The sequence below is a fragment of the Esox lucius genome, chromosome 15, assembly GCF_011004845.1.
Source record: "Esox lucius isolate fEsoLuc1 chromosome 15, fEsoLuc1.pri, whole genome shotgun sequence".
In the NCBI taxonomy this organism is placed as follows: domain Eukaryota; kingdom Metazoa; phylum Chordata; class Actinopteri; order Esociformes; family Esocidae; genus Esox; species Esox lucius.
In genome coordinates this window covers 14,825,884-14,845,299 of record NC_047583.1, presented here as the reverse complement: position 1 = coordinate 14,845,299, position 19,416 = coordinate 14,825,884, and the positions used below count along the sequence as shown (strand labels likewise).

The following is a 19,416-nucleotide window of genomic DNA, read 5'->3' as shown; positions in this document are numbered from 1 at the left end:
GGCGTGTTAGGAAGGAACAGCAGAAACATCAGGAGTATGTACTGTACAATCTGTCCTCATAATGTGATTATGGTTTAGGATCCCTGAACAGGATGTATGGAAAGGACTAAACAGAACACTGACCTTGACTCTAAATCACTATATTACCGAAACAACGATCACAAATCGTAATGGAAAGATCTCATTCGGTGGGACACTAGGTGGGTTGGTTACAATACATTTACCACAATGCCTGGACGTGTGTGTATTAACATTACGTAACACCAGTCTGACCTCGATAGGCCTCTTCTTCTTTCCCATGTTGTTGGTCTGCAGCTTTTCTGGTTGTGGCAGCGCCCTGCTAACAGGAGGTCTGAAACAGCAGGTCAGAAACACTGTCAACACTTTCATGAACAAGGCAGACGCGCAAGACTCACTGAATCTGAACGCTAAACAAATGAAAGGTGGGACTGAAAAATGTAATCAGAACTAATGCATAGAACAGAGTCTTACCTTGACCCTCTTTCATGGCAGCGATAACAAAGAAAAAGGGATCATTAGAACAGGGCTCCTGACAGCACAGGGCTCTCAGTTGACCCACCAATACAGCTGTGTAACACAACACTGAACCTGCAGCCACTGAGGACATAAAACACACTGCATTCAGAGGCACAGAGTATCCATGACAACCAGCACCTTCATCTCTATGACAACCAGCACCTTCATCTCTATGACAACGAGCTCCTGCATCCCTATGACAACCACAAACTGGCACCCACAGATGTTGCATGGGTTGTCAAGCCATAGACAGAAGCAGACGTTCTTTTATTAACAACTGAACTTGACATTTCAACAAAAGAAATACCATAAATGAACATGCTTTAAACATTCCGATTGGAGAAACCTGATGTACATATATCACAGTTTATTCTGTACCTAGCAAGTGGCATTTTCCCTCAAGTAAAGGTGATGTCTTGCGTAAAGTCTCTTACCTGACTACCCCCTGCCTTCAAGTAGTAGCAAAGAGGACAGCAGGACAGAGACAGGTGAACAGACATTGAAGAGAGAAGAGAGAGGTGAGGTTATCCTCAAAGGGACAGACGTGAAGACAAAAAAAAACCTGACTTAAAAAAGCCTACATTTACACAAATTAGGTTGGTGAATCTTTTGGATTCGTCTTCACACAACCATTATGAGTTTCCAATTGCCTGTGCTTTCATCACACCTCCTTTCAATTTTCATTGATTGGCTTAAAGTATTGTGACTGTTCAAGACGTGTCCATCATGTGTCCAAAAAGGTACGTCTCAAAAGAAAACGGAAATAAGTCATTTGATCCCTTGAACATATCTTCACAGGCCATTGGTCTGTTACCTCTCGTCAACAGAAGGTTCCTTCAGCTGCAGGTGTGGTTTGACCCCAGTCATGGGTCGCATGTTGGTGGATAAGGCCTTGATGGTGTAGCTCATCTCATTTTCCCTTGTCACGTCACTGTCATAACCTGCCCGTGAAAATATCAAGATACATCAGAACAGGCATTTTGCCACCTGTAGGAGGCAACATACCTAAATATTCTAGGTAGGCCATCTATATCAGTACAATGGGACTCTTGGAGGACTTCAGACTGAGGAAAAGAGGTTTGGTTTCTTACCGCCGTCATCTTCGCTCTCAATGTCCGACTCTTCACTGTCACAATGTCTGGCCTCGCGGTGTCCCTCAGCCTCATGGGTCCAGATCATCAGGCACGTGTCCCCCCCACCGACCGTCGCCAAGAGGCTGTCGTCATGCGTCCACCGCACATTAGTCACATGGGTGCTATGGGCCACATAGCGCTTGAACTTTGCATACTTTCCCTGGGGCCAGAGGTAGCATTCATGTAAAATAATATTGTTTTAACCTTAGCATAACATTAACATAACTTCACTGTAAATGTTACACATTCTAGTAAAGGCAATAAGAGGACATGTATACAGAATATCCATAACACTATAACAGCGTTAATAAGCATTTCTTACCTTGACAGGATACCTGAACAGTTTGACGTATCCCAGATCATCTCCTGTTGCTAGCACATTTCTGTCGTTGCTAAGACAGGCTGCTGTCACCTCAGTGACCTCACTGACCACAGGCCAGATGCCCTCACAGGAGGTCCCGAGCACACAGGTCCATGTGCTCCAGTCTATCTTCTCCACCTGATTGATCGGAGGAGGAGAGGGACAGTTGGTTCAGGAGTGAATGACACAGCACCAGCCTTAACCCCTGTGACCACCCCCACCCCATGCCTGAATGTGGCCTCTGAATATCACAGTATAAGAATCCCTGAAACACTGTCCCATTTCCACTGGCACAATTAAAGTGATGCTGCTGAAAAGTGGGGCGTGTTAATGCTTGAATGACCTTCCCACGCCGTCCTGTGATATCCCGGGGGGAAAAGTAGGCCATTCCCGCTATAACCGCCGACAAGGAAGCACTGTCTGGTGCTGTGCTTACCTCTGTAGCAGGAATGGTCTGCCTCTTCCCCCGCGGAGCTTCGAAAAATAACTGCTCTTTAGCACCAGTGTTCACTTGCAGCAGTTTTCCTGTGAAAAAAAGAACACCCTTAAGATGAAATAAGATGGAAAATGTTTGTGCTTTAAAGTTGCATTATCTATACATTTTCAATAATAACAAATATGTCTGTTCTATTGGCAAGAGGTTTAAAACCGATTTCAAGTCATAGTGAGTAAGCCAGTAAGAGCCTAAAATAAAATGACATTGGTCAAGGTCGCAGTTTAGTGTAGTTTAGACCAACATGTTTACCTCTCTTGTCCCAGTCCAGATGGGTGATGTAGTTGAGGGACCCCTTGCACACTCCCACTCTTTTGCTGCTCATTACATTATAGATATCCACAAAGCTGTCCCCCGATGCCACTGCCAGGTACTTCCCCGCACCTGTGGAAGCGCAGCAGTCACGTTTCCGAAGGGCTTTTCTCAGGGGTTTAACGAGATGGCCACGCCTTACAATCAGCACACAAGCTAACCACACGAATAGAATAAACCCTGAAGAACTCTGACGGGAAACATTACATACACAGCGGTCCCATTGGGTTACAACCAAACAACATACTGGACAGGGTACCTACAGTATAGGGGTGCAAGGGTCCCCATTGCATTGGAATGCTGTTAGAAGCATCATCGCTGTGTTGGAAAAGGAAATCTTTGCATTCTGCACTAGGAAATCGGCCTTGAGAAGGAGAGTTTCGTTTTGAACTCCCCCACCATTCTCTTTACACTCATCAAGACGTGTCTCTCCCTGCCTAGCCTTGTTATATGCCGCAGTGGATTTGGGTCAAGCCCGAAGCGTCTCTTCACAGCAGGGGGAAAATATAAATACCTTGCCATGTCTCAGCTTCTTTCTAACTTTCATTTTAACACTTTCTTTCCTCCGGGAATAAAATATTGAGAGGGCTTGTAGAGATGGAGGGAGGACGAGAAGGAGGAACGGAGCAAGGCGAGCGTCTCACCGGGAGAGAAGCGTATGTCTGAGATGATGTCCTTGCGGTGGTGGAAGGAGACGAGGTCCTCCAGGGTGTCTGCATTGACGATAAGGAAGCTACCATCATTCAGGCCCACCGCCAAGGCCTTGCCCTCAGGTGAGAAACAGCAGCAACGCCCCCCTGCGGAAAACAGATCAGTTAAAACCTTAAAGAGCAACGAATCAAGGTGGCGCTCAATGTGAACAGAAGGCAGTTCATTAATAATGAGAAGCTATAGATGTCGAAAGTTGCAAAATCCACTTCCTGAATTACATTTCCTTCCCTTCAATTAAACGTGGCCATAACCCTGGTATGAATGCACCAGATGATTGAGCAAAGGAGGGGAAAGTGTTGCACTGGCTTCTCCGTTTGAGGGTTGAGTGATTCACCTTTCTTGAGCTTGCGTACGGCCAACATACAGTGGCTGGGGGACAGGTCCCATATTCGCAGCGTTTTGTCATCGCTGACGGTGGCACAGAGAGGGAGATGTGGATGGGTGGCCAGGCCCCACACCTCACCCTCCATGTGACCCTGGGGACCCACGAAGCAGACAAAGACATCACATTCAGTGCGGTTCGATTCTACTTGACAATCTTCTTAACCCTACATAGCTTTGGTTAAATATATGTCTAGCACAGCCTACTGTTCAATTTGGTGAGCAAGCATTGACAGTTTTGCTTTTACAATTGATATGTGCATAATGAAAATCAATGGAGGAGCCCCGGGCAGTTAGAAGCATCTTCAAGGTCACTCCACATGCTTCGGTTGTTTGGATCCACCCATTAGTAATTGCTCATTTACTCTTGAGCATTTCACAAGAAAATCAATAAAATGAGCTCTGCATTTCCTCTGGGTGAACAGAACCCTGGGGAGATAGTGGGAGCATATCTCTTTGCATAAAAAAACTGCAGCACTCATTTATCCTGTGAACAGCCTAAACAGCGTTGTGCACAGGAGATCCCCTTGCAAATTGACTGAGCTTGAACAAAATAAAGTGGAATAAAATAGCAAAATCCAGATGTGCTAGGTTGAAACAGACATACTGCTGAAATTCAAGCAAAAGGTGCTTCCACAAAGTATTAGTTGAGGTGTTTGAACTTCTTTTTTTTAATATATTTTTCTGAGAAATAATACATTTTTGTCTCCACTTGAATATTATAGGTTGCAAGATCTCATTATAGGTGACAAAAGGACTGGCATGAATTGTTTTGATTTCAGCCATTACATAAATAAAAGCTGCATTTTGTTTTATAAGAGTGTGTAAATATTTGATATCCACTGTAGCTATTCATCATTTTGATACTAAAGCAAATGAAACAAAATATTTCCATATGTGGGTGACTTTCTCCGCATTGCAACTAACCCTCAAGGCTTTGAAAGGTTTCATTGGATGGGGTGGGGATGTTTTAGTGAAGGGGGTGGGGATGTTTTATTGAAGGGGGTGGGGATGTTTTAGTAAAGGGGTGGGCATGTTTGCGTGAAGGGGGTGGGGATGTTTGAGTGAAGGGGGTGGGGATGTTTGAATGAAGGGGGTGGGGATGTTTGAGTGAAGGGGGTGGGGATGTTTGAGTAAAGGGGGTGGGGATGTTTGAGTGAAGGGGGTGGGGATGTTTGGGTGAAGGGGGTGTGGATGTTTGGGTGAAGGGGGTGGGGATGTTTGAGTGAAGGGGGTGGAGATGTTTGGATGAAGGGGGTGGGGATGTTTGAGTGAAGGGGGTGGGGATGTTTGGGTGAAGGGGGTGGGGGACTGTGGATTTAACCATGGGAGTGTCCGGGAAAAGCCATATTTGCCATATTCCATTTTTGTACAACTGCATATTGGTGTCCAGTCTGCATTTAAACAATTACAATTATTAACTATATTGACAGACCAATATTGACAGAACTTCTCGCCTCGCTGCCGGACTATCAGTACATCTGCGGGCCTTCAACCCCAAATAACGTGCCCCCAACTGCCCTTTACTGGCGCCTCATTGACTTCCACCTAACTAAGCTGCAAAAACCTGGCTGTCACATCCCTGTTTGCCTGAATTGAGCGCAGCTGGCGCCTGTCGTGTGTGCAATTCAACAGACAGTTGAGTTAATAATTATGTTGTCGTATGCAGCTGTACATAACCACTGACCTGGACCAGCAAGGTTATGGGTCCACTCTTATCCACCTCCAGAATCTCTCCATTCTTTGTCCCCACCAGTATGTGACCATGACCAAGAGATATGGCACGTATGGAGGGGTTGTCTTCCAACAGCAGCCCTATCAGGTGAGTTATGGTGTTAGAACCGCTACTTTCCCCAGTGGCAAAGAAAGCAATCTCCATTATAGCTAGACGGATTGAGTGTTTCTTTTATGGATTTCCACTGAATTACAGATTACTTTGGTGTTAGAACTGGGAGCACAGACATTTGACATATTATACATTTAGCTGATGCTTTTATCCAGAACGACTTATAATTAGCACATTTATCTCAAGTGAAACAACAACTTGTCACAATCAAATAAGTAATTTTGAGTGTTTATCATCTGAGTCAGCTCTGAGAGGAAAAGTGCAATTTTTTTCAGATACTCTTCCATGTTTCATTTTTTTGTACATCTTCAGTATGTATACTCTTCTGCATATATTCTTCATTATGTATACTCTTCTGCATATAGTCTTCAGTATGTACACTCTTTTGCATATATTCTTCAGTATGTATACTCTTCTGCATATAGTTTTCAGTATGTATACTCTTCTGCATATATTCTTCAGTATGTATACTCTTCTGCATATATTCTTCAGTATGTATACTCTTCTGTATATATTCTTCAGTATGTATACTCTTCTGCATATAGTCTTCAGTATGTATACTCTTCTGCATATAGTCTTCAGTATGTATACTCTTCTGCATATAGTCTTCAGTATGTGTTTGGCTCCATGGTGGCATAATGAGACCTTTTACCTTTGGACCCAGGTGCGAGGACTGCTCTCTTGATGGTGTATGTCTTGAGGCATCTCTCAAAGGTATCGTCCCACAGAGCCACTATGCCATCCTTCCCTCCAGTCACAAATCCCTACAGAGAACAGGAGATAAATCTCTCTCCCACAGGAGCTTTCTTGTATACCAATTATATGAAATAATACAATTCTAGTACTCATTTCCAACACTACAACACCAGAGGTATAATTGCACAAGCAAATGAAGAAACAGAGAGAGCAAGAGAAGAAGAAAAGTAGAGACACAGGGACAGAGGTGTTGTCTGTATTGGAAATTAATGTTAACCCCTTCCTGTCCCTTCCAGTACCTTCTCTAGGGCGTGCATACTGAAGACAGGGCCATCATGGGCTTTGATTGTCTTCACCAGGAACATGTCTCTCCAGATACAGATGTCTCCTGTGCATGTACCAGAGAACACCATCTCCTCTGTCCAGCCATACACAGCACACATCATTGTCTCTGTCTTTCCCATGATTCCCTTACGTCCAATCAGACCACCACCTGAAAGAAAGGGTCAGATGAACCACAAAACCCCAAGCATTTCAAATTCACTGTTGGGGGGGGGGGGTCTTTCTATGATTTACTTCATAAGGGCAGTAAAGTAATTTGCATGACCACAAGTCTGCATAACAGACATATTTCCAGTTGATGACAACAAATTTGCATTCTGTTCACATGAACCATCTCTTTGAATAGTTTTTGAAATGGGTCGCAACACGCTGGTTTACAGTGCATGCCGCTACAAGAGCAGTATAAGTTGGTATAAGTTGGTATAAGTTTCTGGAGTGAGATTTGGCTGTTTTTGTAATGGTCAGGCTGGCATGAGGGACAATGAGGTAAGCTATTACTAGCGATCCACTAGCTAGTTCAATATCTCTCACGATTATCAAGCCATTTGGGGGGGTAGAACATGTATAGCGAGGGTCCAGTTTCCGTCATAGCCTGTATAATTTATAGTATAAGGGACTGGAGAGAGTCTATGGACTTTCCATTATCCGTCATAAGGAGCTTTAGTGTATAATAATAATGTTCAAATAACCTGCCATAAATGTATAATCTAGTCTAGTATTACTGTCATGATGTATATTGGGTATAACATCATGAATGCTGTTTATAACTGATTTGCTGTTGTTTTTTTTACTAAGGCACCACTGTGGTGAAATCTTAATTGAGTTTCCCTCCGTTCTCATATCATGGAGATGACTCCGGGTGATCAGCAGCTGAATTTCTGATCAGATGAATGGTTGCTGGGTTGCTACTTGGAATAAGTGGGATTTGTGATGTTGAGAATGAGGGGCCATATTATTATGTTAGCATTATGGTAACATGCCATGACCTAGTTACGCCACTCTGGTTTGAGTCATTAACTCACATGATAACATGGGTCAACCATGGGGTCTCTTACCTGCTTTATGCCAAAACTTCATATGTTTTACTCCAGCCGTGATGAGCTTGTCAGGACAGTACGGATTAATTTTGATGACAAAAATCTTATCCTTGCTACCCCTGAAAATAAATAATGTACACACAGTATTAACCTCATTGTAGAAAAGCAGGGAAAAATAAACAAGAAATAGACTTGCAGGAGAATTGGTGTGGGAATCAGACTGCACCCAATGCAGCCGCACAATGTGGCTGTCCCTCCCTAAAGGCTCTCCATCTCTTCCTGTATGAACAACAGGAATCATTGGTCTTCCTGGTTTGATCTGATGGAGCGTTGTAACTGACAGACACCCTAATCACTGACCTTTGTTCTGCTGCATCACTGTCATTTACTGTGGCCAGTGCTGTACTGATGCCTACTTCATCCTCTACATCCATTTAAAGCATTCTGAGTCACTTTCTCTCACTTCCATCCGTCTTGCTTATCCTTCCTGTCCCCTCGTATTCCTCCCCTCTGTCCAATCTCTTCCTCCCCCACCTCTATCGCTTTATCACTCTATCACTCTTTCCCTCGCCAAGCTTCTCTCCCAGCCGAGGACTAGGCAGAGCAGTGCACAAGGCAGGCTCTGTCAGGCCCCATTTCCCTCTGCCCACCTCACTACACTGACCACCAGGGCCCGCAAAGGAGATTAGTGCAGCTCCAAGCTGTCTCTGTGTTGCCACAGGAGCACGGCACACAACAGCTACAGCACACAAGCAGGCAGGAAGGCAGGCAGCCAGGCAGGCAGGAAGGAAGGCAAGCAGACAGGCAGGCAGGAAGGCAGGCAGGCAGACAAGAAGGACAGCAGACAGGCAGGCAGAAAGGCCAGCAGACAGACAAGCAGGAAGGCAGGCAGGAAGGAAGGCAGGAAGGAAGGAAGGCAAGCAGACAGGAAGGAAGGAAGGCAAGCAGACAGGAAGAAAGGAAGGCAAGCAGACAGGCAGGAAGGAAGGCCAGCAGACAGGCAGGCAGGAAGGCCAGTAGACAGGCAGAGAGGAAGGCAGGCAGGCAGGAAGGAAGGAAGGCAAGCAGGCAGGAAGGAAGAAAGGCCAGCAGACTGGCAGGCAGGAAGGATGGAATGAAGGCAGGCAGGACTCCTCTCCACTAACTAACCAGATGGGATACCAATGCACTACTTTTTAGTGCAAAGAAAGAGAGTAACAAGAAAACAACACGTTTGGAAGAAATGTAGGAGTCCATGTAGACACTAGGTGACGGTTTCAAATCGTGGATATTTTATATTTATATGAAACTCATTGTTTAAATGATTACAATTCATTTGAGATGACGGTGAAATGAAGATGAGTCTACGCATAGATGGATGAGCCAGGGATCTGCACTGGCCCTGTACTGTAATCATTCAGATGTGAGTTGACAGGCCAAATATTCCCTACTGAAAAAGTAACAGCTTTAAAATCCTTCAGCGTGAATCTCCTCCCTCCTCCCTTCATCAATCATCCGTTGAACCCAGGACAGAGCAGCTATTTCAATTTTGTCCTCTATATGAAATCCAAATTTAAAGTATAGACGCTTAAGCTGTCTAGAGAATTAAAGGGACATTTTACACTGGGAGCGGTGATGTACTTGTTGTTCTCTGGGCTTCTCTAACTTGTCCACTACTGGAAATTGCATGGACTCGCAGTTAGCAAGATATGTGTGATATCTGTGTAGATAGGTGGGATGATGAATGGCTGATATATCCTGCAGGAACTAGTTTCTGGATACATTTCCATCTCATATTTCCATTAATATGACCTAAATCTGGGCCAGAACTTGTATAACTTCAGAACTTAGTGGCCTTGTGGATAGTGTCCACCATGACATTGGACCACTGTGAAAAAAGGATGCATCTCTGCTTAGCACTTAGCATTAAGGACACAAAATGGGAGCAATTCCCCGCAAGAGACTACCACCCCCTGTTTTGTATGAGTAAGAGTAAAGTGGTGTCTGAAACATATTAACCCCTGTGACATGACCTTTGACCTCTCTAGACTGCCCATTGAAGGGACAACGGCAGAGGTCAGAACCCCCCCCCCCCCGAGACGCCATAAAGGCCACTGTACCACACTAACCTGATTGCTGAGAGCTTCTCACCCTTCCTCCAGTCCCAAAGCACAACGGTGTGGTTGTCATCCAGCCCGACTGAGGCCAGCCGCTTGCCGTCCGCTGAGGAACAACAACGGTACATAACCTCATTCAATACAACATTCACAGAAAGAGCCTCTCTATTTACTCGTGTTTTGTGAGAAACAGTAAACTAGCCTGGTATACTGTAGGTTTGATCCATGGCAGGTAATGGCAGCTACTGTACGCCTCTGTCTGTGGCCAATTAGTGGGAGAGAGATGAGCGCCATTGCCTTGATGCTGCCAGCCTGCCAGAGTACACGGACTATCTCCATAACAGGACTGTTCAGAGCGATGCTCCTAAATTGAAACACATTTCAACTCGACCATCTCCTGTGTGAATGAAGAGTTCTATTTCTTCATGTCTGACTGCGAATGTCAGGCTAGGTTAAAGTAAGAATTGGTTGTTGTTGTTGTTGTTGTTGTTGTTGTGTTTACGTGGTAAGGTGTTTGGAGATTGTATGGAAAGCATCTGTAAACAGCCCTGGGGTGTTACCTGAGAAGTCTAGGGCACATACTCCCAGCTGGTGAAATCCTTTTAGCACAGACATGGGTTTCAACAGCTCTGTGTCCCATATGTGGATGGATGAGTCTCGTCCCACCTGGAGACAGAACAAACAATCAACTTCTATATAGTGCTTCACTCATCACCTATCCAGCGACTTACTGCAGTGAGTGCATACTTTATCATTTTATTTTTGTATTGCACACGCTTCGCTCATTCACTATTTAACTCAGTCCTCCACAGCAACATCCAAAGGCATGGCTCCTCGTAACGTTTCTTCTTAGTTTTCTGTATGACTGCTGATGTAAAAAAATTCCTTGTGAAATACATATTGATTGGTCGATGACCAACGACACAGCATGGTGTTAGCAGTTACTTAGTTAGCTACTTTTCACGATGAGCATTGGGCTCTAAATACTTTCTTAGAGGTCCGCCTCTTACGGCCCAGAGCGGAGGAGTTACTTCATCCCTGTGTCTGAACATTTATTTGTTAGCAGGGCTCCCTACCTGGCCTGTCGCTACGAAGTCCTTGAGGGGGTGGATGGCCAGGCACAGGATGTCGTCGTCATGGCCCATGTAGAAACGCTGGGTGTTCTGCTGACGGTTGTACACCACCCCCACGGCCGCCACATGGTACACTATCTCCCCTGTTTGGGTGTAGAATAGGTTGCTCCTGCAGTCGTAGCCTCTGTAGCTGGAACAGGACACAGCAAAGGACACAGCGTTCACAATCTACTGCAGCCTGCTGAAGACCTCGACACTTTGGCTGCGGGGCGTTACTTCCAAAGACTGTGAAGAAGTTATTGGGTGCGCTGTAAGGTTTCCTTGGGAGGGAGAGTGGCCTATGCAGGTGGTGGTTAGGTTGACTGGTGGTGGGTGATGAAGGACTACTAACCCGTGGATGAAGTGTAGCTTCACCCTGCTCCCTGGGGCTCTCTCTCTCTTCTTCATGGCTACAGCGCGGTGCTTCTCCTTGGACTGCTCTTTGAGCTGAGGTAGATCTTCTTTGTAAACCTGGACACGGAAACAAAGTTAAGCCTTTAACCCTTCGACCCCCTGTTAAGTTCCTTGTTTTTCAAATAGAGACAAAGTCATCGAAGGGCGGAGCCGGGGGGCTGTGTCCCTAACCTGCCGCCGATACGTGAGCTGTGTCTCCTGCTCGATCTCTGAGTCCATCTCAGGCACGTCTGACTGGTCCGAGTCTGACTCCTCGCTGTTGGAGTCAGCAAACGTCTCTGCAGCGGAGAAGAAGACAACAACATCAGTCTGCGAGGGCTAAAACCCACCGATACAGAACCAGATGACAACCAGGACTGAGTCCCACTTTTAGCAAAGACAAAAGGGGACGACGGGACATTAGCATGCCGGGACAGTTTGACGTCGCATATTCATCAAGTGAGCCTTTTAAGTGGTCTACTGCTTGACCTGTTGCATAGTCATATTACTCAGGCTGAAACGTTAAAATGCTGATGTGGAGAAACTAGGTTGGCTGTGCCAAGACCAGAAGGAGAGTAGCCCTGGCCCAGGTCCATTAGGAAAATTAAATGGAATGGCGGTTGGTGTGTGATTTCATTTTCACAAACCGCACTGCAGCTCTGTCTCAGACCACAAGATATATACATCATTACTCCATGATGGTGTTTCTACTTTAATTCAACCCATCCAATATACAAACATCAATATGCATTAGGTTAAAAAGCCTGAAGCAGAGGGCAGCTACAGGACACAATCAACAATTTAGGGGGTTAAATTCCTGTCTCAGTGGCACTGAATCTCTGACAGTGAAGCTACTGCTCGACAGTTAAGGTGAGACATGACTTAAAGATAAAGACAAGGGGCTTTATATATATATAAATGTGCTTTTCCAGGTAGTGTCACTTCAAATGTATTAATGTGGATCTACGGCCTGAGAGAGAAAGCTTTTAGATGGGGTCATGAAGATTGTTCAATGTGAAAAGTCACAGAGTGACCTAGACTTTGCTAGACTTAAAAAGCCTATTGACATGGGAGAGCAGGAGGGGATGTCATAGAATAGGGCAATAAGAGATAACAGTGATGTACCTTGAGGTGCTATGTGAAAAGCTTCTTTGGACTTCCTGTCTGTGACAAACTTCCACTGGAACACTGAGTGGTCAGCTCCACCAATGGTTATCACCCACTGGTAGTCATGTGACCACCTTGCATTGGTTATATGGGCAGAGTGACCTAAATACTTTTTAAACTTAGCACCTGGGACAAAAAAAAAAGGGGGGTTTGTTATTTTGTGAATGTATAAACTAAGCACATCACATAAGAAAAAGATCCAACAGAAATCTTCACCTTTTCTTACACACGGGTACCGTAAAAGCTTCACTAATCCATAATCATCTGCTGTTACTAAAACTTGATTATTGAAATTGGCATCCACAGAGTTGATGTCGTTGATCTCGGAGTATTTAGGCCATATTCCGTTGACCTCTGGGCCTAACACACAGGTCCATGAGGCCCACTGCACCAACTTAAGCTCCTCCCTGTTTGTGATCTCTTTTCCACCTGAACAGAGAGACAACAACAACAACTTTGGCATGTGCAACTAAAACCAAACAAGCAGCAAGCACATTAGCAATCCTGACATTATGTCAAAACGAAACGTCTATGACAAATTTAGCAACACCACAGCAGGAATAAGAGTAGGATAATGACCGAAATCCTGTGTCAGATGATGCTCTTCGCGGTGTCATTTATCTACCTGCCGAGGTGTGCAATCGAGTGACTTACTTGGCATCCTGTAGAAGAGCCTCTTTCCGCTGCCGTCATTGGTCTGAAGATACTTGCTGTCCGTTGACCAATCCATGTGGGTGATGAAGCTGGTGGAGCCGATGCACTCTCCCACCTTCTTGTACCTCTGCACCACGCCGTAGACATCCACAGAGTTGTCATTGGAGCCCACAGCCAGGTGAGCGCCGTCGGGGGAGTACTTCAGTTCATGGACAGCCTCCTTCCTGTCCTTGATGTGCACCACCTCGGTCATATCCCTGTAGAGATGAGGTCCACGACACCAGTGAACCACGGACGCCACATTCACTACATCTCCTCGAATCAAACTGAGTATTCACGCATCCACGAACTGGAAGCTTTGGAGAAAGAATCCGACCCCCAGCCCTGGACTCACCTGATCCGCAGAACAGTGAAGGAGCCGTCCTTCATGCCCAGTGCCAGGTGAATCCCGTCCGTGCTCACAGCTGCACAGCGGATCGGTTCTTCCATGTTGCAGCGAGCTATCAGTGCATGATCTATGAGGCTCCAAATCCTACCGAGGAAAACACAGCTGTGTTATCAGTTATCTGCCTGTGGGTCAACATTGCTGGGGATGTACCACATCAGGGGATCTGAGTATAAGTCAGTGTCAGCGTTTGAAAGCGGTTCTGCTCGGTCCCCAAACCTGACTGAGTGGTCATCGCTGCCTGTCATGGCCAGGGGCTTGGTGGGGTGCACAGCCAGCGCCCACAGCTCTCCCTCACAGTGGCCCTGCATGATGAGGAAGGGCTTGGTGCGATCATGGACCACCACCTCAAAGATCTCACTGTCCTGGGTGCCCACCAAGATATGGTCCCCCCGCCAACACACGCTTCGCACCGACAACCCTGTCAACACACACGTAGAAACAGCGACACAGAGGAAAACATTCAGCCAAGCACACACACACACACAGAGTGGCTTGATGAACAAAATGAACAACAACAAGCAACACAAGGAGGACTACACTATCTGCTGGATGTTATGGAGACCATAAAGGTGGCTGTTTATAGGGTCATTAAACGGTAAGAAGAAATTGAGGTAGCTATGCATATTCATACATTGTACATAAATATGTACGCACTAAAGCTGAATTGGCAAAGAAGGGAGTGGAATAATTTACACTGACTTCTATTGACATGAGTACAGGGAAAGTACTCTAACTGCAGTGCCCTCATCACTGTTACCCACCTCTAGCCACTGTTAGTCCCAACACCACAATACAAACCAAAGAAAGAAGAAAGGAAAAAACTATTAGTGCCCTGGAATAAGACTGAAGAATACAAAAGGCTTTCATTCATGAACTCGATGCACATTGGCATCCTGTGGCCAGAGTCTGTATGAGAGGGGAGGAGAGGAGAGGGGAGGAGAGGGGAGGAGAGGGGAGGAGAGGAGAGGAGAGGGGAGGGGAGGGGAGGTGAGGGGAGGAGAGGGGAGGAGAGGGGAGGAGAGGAGAGGGGAGGAGAGGGGAGGAGAGGAGAGGAGAGGAGAGGAGAGGAGAGGGGAGGGGAGGGGAGGTGAGGGGAGGGGAAAAGTGCGAGCTGTATGTCACCTTTATATCCTTGGTCTGTTTCCCTGAGATCGATGACAGTAATTGGTTTGAAGTTGAGATCCCATAGTCGAACGCAGCCGTCCCGGCCCCCGGTGGCAAAGCCCTCCTCACAGGCATTCATGCTGAAAATCCCTGACTGGAGTAAATGACAGTTTGTCAGTGGGATGTTTGCACCATAAATGGACCGGACAGACCAGCAGTACCACAGCCCCGCTGCAGCACAAATGTCTAACAACTACAATAAAAGAGAAAACAGCAGTGAATTACTAAATGTTTGAGCATGAGAACCACTGTTTATCTGTAATCTCTTTTTTTATTGTCCAGCTCCCGGAGATGCCTGCTTTGCTTCCACTGACTCGAGGGAAGGAGACGTGTGGTAGAACCAGCCTGCAGTCTGTTTGGAGTGCAGAACACAGACACACAGTAGATTCCCCTCCCCCAGCCCTCCACCACTCTAACATTTAAACCCTCTACCCCTCCAACCCAGCCCTCCACCCCAGCCCTCCACCCCTCCAGCCCCACATCCAGCTGTTGAGCTCATATCATTTAATCCCAAGTAGTAAATTGCTGATCCTTCCACTGAGCAGAATAAAAGAGAGAGCCACAGGGGCTAACCGCGAGTCATCCTGCTAACCGTGAGTCATCCTGCTAAACGTTAACTCTAGGATGCTTTCATAAATAAACCACCCTCTACAGATGGGGGAGTTGTTTGGTCGCAGGTGGGTGAGTTGGACATGGGCGATGACGTGTCTCATCATCCGCTGGATGGATCTAACAACAGCACTGAGGTGGGTGTAGGCAGGCAGCTAGCGAGACTGAGTTCTGTATCTGAATGTGATAGCATGACTGTGCCAGACGTGGGGGCTGTTGGGGAATCAGCCTGAGCTGCACCGCATGACATGTCTGGATGCCAGAAGAGCATGCTGCTTAGCATTCCCTAGATACAGCCCACGGCTGACAGACAAACAACAGACACCGCCAGCTACTGTGACAGAACTAAGGCTAGTTAGAGCTAACTACACACTTACACACAGCGCCATATACAAACATGCACTGACACACACACCCACACAAACACACCCACACAAACACACCCACACAAACACTTACCCCATGAGCTCCTTGGATTGTCCGGATAAGGTTGATGCCCTTCCAGACATAGATGTCCCCATTCAAGGCACCTGAATATGTGACCTGGTCTCTGGCACAGGCCAAGCAGAGGATGGTTTGGAGATCTCCCGTTTTGCCAAAAACCCCTCGCTTGGGTGTCAGAGCATTGCCACATAAACTCCAAAACTGAACAAAGAAACAGTAGAGGAGAGAAGACTAAGTTTAATATAGTGGTTATATTGACAGTCATCCAAGTCATACATTAATACTAGACTTAAAATACTTTTTAAGTATGGATACACTGCCTCTAAAAAGGAAACTCTAGATTTATTTCATCAAGTACAATGCTCAAATAAACCCAGGGATTACATATTTTTTGGTTTTTGAGTATTCATAGCAAAATAAGGCAACTAATAGAAATCCAAAGAGGCCAAATAGTAGGTGCCTGATTTGCAGGTGCTTCGGTCACAACTACTGCAACATTATGTTGGTCAGGAAAAAAATCATGACAAAAATCATGACAGTATTATGTCACCTCAAAAATCATGACAGTATTATGTCATCTCAATAATCATGACAGTATTATGTCATCTCAATAATCATGACAGTATTATGTCATCTCAATAATCATGACTGTATTATGTCATCTCAATAATCATGACTGTATTATGTCATCTCAATAATCATTAAAGTATTATGTCATCTCAATAATCATGACAGTATTATGTCATCTCAGTAATCATTACAGTATTTTGTCATCTCAATAATCATGACAGTATTATGTCATCTCAATAATCATGACTGTATTATGTCATCTCAATAATCATTACAGTATTATGTCATCTCAATAATCATGACAGTATTATGTCATCTCAATAATCATTACAGTATTATGTCATCTCAATAATCATGACAGTATTATGTCGAACATGGACACATTGAGGATCAGTGGTTGCATGTCAAAGCTGACCAACATGGATAGATAAGATAAGACACTTAACAGGACAGTTGCTTGATTCACAAAAAGCACACCCTCAAAAATGACCACAGAATTGAATCAGCACCCATGTGACTCGTTCTCAATAAAAAGTGAACGTTGCAAACTTCACAAACAATTTATTGCAGGGCTGCCATTCTGAAACCACTTTCATACAAGTCCAATTCACAATGATGGACAATTTGGTGTAAGGAGCACAAAACCTGCACCCCTGAGAAATGAAAAATAGTAATACAGTATTTCACTCTATTTCCTACATCCAGAAAACTTTAGGTTTGGAGAAAGCCAGAGGTTGTCTTCAGCCCACAATGTCTGCTGCCAACTGTTGAACATTGTGGGGAATCCATAACGGTGTGGGCAGCCATCTTGTGGGAGTCATTGTGTCTGATGATAATGGCCAAGGAATATGAGCCCATTTTACTAGACCAGGTTCACCCTGATGTGCAAAAACTGTTCCCCCATGATGTTCCAATATTCCAGGATGATAACGCCCACATAGACACTGCTAAATGAATTCAAGAGTGGTTACTTTGACATCAGAGACTTTCCATGGCCTCTCCAAACACCAGAACTGAGCAGAGCGTGAAGTACATTTTCCACCTCCTTCATCCCTCAAAGAACTGGAGGCTTTTCCTCTTGAATAATGGTGCGATATCCCACTCCACACAGTTCAGGATTTGAATGAAAGCATCCCAAGCAGGACTGGAGCTTAGTTCCTGGATATTAATATATTGTTAGGAGTTTCCATTATTATACACAGAAATAAAAACAATCAAAGATCTATGCAATAATCTAAATTCTCCATCACCACATCCAGAATACAGGCCACAGCCTCCTCTTCCATCGGTCACAAAGCCCAGGCCACCTGCGGCCTATGAACAGGGTCATTGGGATGCACATGCTCAATCCAGACTGTGGACCTTCAACTGCAGCACCGCTCTGTCTGCATGACGATGAGATCCCAGGAGAGATGTGTGTGTCGTGTTTCCCGGCGCTGGCCCACGTGACTGAGCGCACAGACATGAACTGGTCAAAAGGAACAGCTGGAACATGTCAGTCCCTTTTCATTTCCAGCATGCCTCAGGACGACATTTCTTCTCACAATATTTATCCTCCCAGCTTTCGCAATAACCGGTAAAAAACGCCTGCTGGTGTAATCATATTGCATTATGCATGCATATTCAAGTAGTGTAATCCAAAATACTAACGACTTATGAATCTGATGCAACGACACTGAGGGTAAGGGAGCATACTCCAGTACACTGTGTTCTATTTGTCAGCTGAGAAGGGAGCTGTCTACAGATGTGCGCTCCGTTATCAGCCAGGCCTTGCCGTGGTAGTAGAAAGGGCCAGTGTGTTAACAGGAGGAATCGATTATCACAGGACAGCATCAGCTCTGCTAAACAGCCTAACAGCCACTCTGACCCACAACCTCCCGGGCCTGAGACACAACAGGGAGGGATGTTCACAATCCCGTGTCAACACTAGAGACAAACAGCAGTGTCCAGAAAAAGAGAGTGGATGCTTGGGCATGTTAGGGTGCGGTATGTTGAGCTGCGTATCCACGGGTGTTGGATCTGGGTGGGGCTTGGTAGGGCTTTGTGTCTTTTTTGGAGGTAGGCTGTGGAGAAGAAGGAGGCAGCATGACTCAAAGCCTGCGCAGCCCTCCCTGCCTGGTTCAGATAAGACAGGGAGACCCAGGCTACAGCTAATCCCCTCACTGCTCCGAATTGCTACTGAGAGAAGGCAATACAGGGTTTATTATGAGGCCAGGGGGCGAGGAGGGAGTGAGTGAAAGAGGGATGGAGAGTGAGAGAGAAAGAGATAGTGACGGCATAATGGATCATTTCAGTTCGATTCGGTTACAGATGAACAAGTAAAATGGCTTGCTGGAGAGAGCAGCAAGACCATTGGATGGTCACCTGGACAAGACTCAGGCTAGCCACTGTGAGACAGTCATTAATTTGCTGCATTTTTTCATTAGTCATCATGATTAGAAATTGCTTTAGATATCATGTCTTGATGTTTTTAAAATTCTAAACATTTAGTAATAAAAATGAAAATGCCTCTGGCAGGGAAAATGCTGCTTTCTCTTTCTTTTCTCTATCCCTGTTTTTTTTCCTTGGTTCCTTGTTAAAAGGCAGCTATGGTAAGGCAGCTCTAAAGACCAAGACAGTGCTCTCTTTTTGTCTAGAAGAGAAGCCCCCTATGTTTGAAGAGGAAACATTTGAAACATTGTTGTTTCCAAATGCACTCTCTATCTGGGTTTAGTTGTGGTCAATTTGCAGTGCAAAACTGTTTTATGACAACGTTCCGGTCCCGACTATCCCCTGCCACGCAAATTGAGTTGTCCACCCACGGCATAGCCCTGAGCAACTGGTAAGGCATTTCAGATTACAAATTTAGTTTTGGTAACTCCAGAAATGTTGGGGAAACAGGGCTGGTAAATATGTATCCAGGGACATGGG

General features: G+C 45.5%; 1 protein-coding gene across 6 annotated transcripts in view; it reads right to left on the bottom strand.

Annotated features, from left to right (window-relative positions):
• eml5 (EMAP like 5) overlaps positions 1-19,416 on the bottom strand; it is a 45,983-nt gene that overhangs the window by 7,739 nt on the left and 18,828 nt on the right. For 4 of the 6 annotated variants that reach the window (XR_004576872.1, XM_020054447.3, XM_034297534.1 and 1 more), the window contains exons 5-31: positions 15,952-16,137; positions 14,842-14,977; positions 14,481-14,489; positions 13,936-14,137; positions 13,666-13,803; positions 13,272-13,528; positions 12,834-13,046; positions 12,576-12,743; positions 11,643-11,749; positions 11,410-11,528; positions 11,022-11,208; positions 10,506-10,611; positions 9,958-10,051; positions 7,868-7,968; positions 6,770-6,963; positions 6,427-6,538; positions 5,616-5,743; positions 3,882-4,023; positions 3,481-3,633; positions 2,777-2,908; positions 2,468-2,556; positions 1,993-2,169; positions 1,629-1,830; positions 1,352-1,478; positions 972-986; positions 493-501; positions 274-352 (exon numbers count right to left, since the gene is read on the bottom strand). Coding sequence is in view for 5 of the 6 variants with exons in the window: in XM_020054447.3 (XP_019910006.1) it covers positions 274-352; positions 493-501; positions 972-986; positions 1,352-1,478; positions 1,629-1,830; positions 1,993-2,169; positions 2,468-2,556; positions 2,777-2,908; positions 3,481-3,633; positions 3,882-4,023; positions 5,616-5,743; positions 6,427-6,538; positions 6,770-6,963; positions 7,868-7,968; positions 9,958-10,051; positions 10,506-10,611; positions 11,022-11,208; positions 11,410-11,528; positions 11,643-11,749; positions 12,576-12,743; positions 12,834-13,046; positions 13,272-13,528; positions 13,666-13,803; positions 13,936-14,137; positions 14,481-14,489; positions 14,842-14,977; positions 15,952-16,137 (3,582 nt within the window). In the remaining variant the exon portion in view is untranslated. The remainder of the gene's footprint in view (positions 1-273; positions 353-492; positions 502-971; positions 987-1,351; positions 1,479-1,628; positions 1,831-1,992; positions 2,170-2,467; positions 2,557-2,776; positions 2,909-3,480; positions 3,634-3,881; positions 4,024-5,615; positions 5,744-6,426; positions 6,539-6,769; positions 6,964-7,867; positions 7,969-9,957; positions 10,052-10,505; positions 10,612-11,021; positions 11,209-11,409; positions 11,529-11,642; positions 11,750-12,575; positions 12,744-12,833; positions 13,047-13,271; positions 13,529-13,665; positions 13,804-13,935; positions 14,138-14,480; positions 14,490-14,841; positions 14,978-15,951; positions 16,138-19,416) is intronic. The other 2 variants (XM_020054448.3, XM_010897890.4) reach the window with 2 other exon arrangements.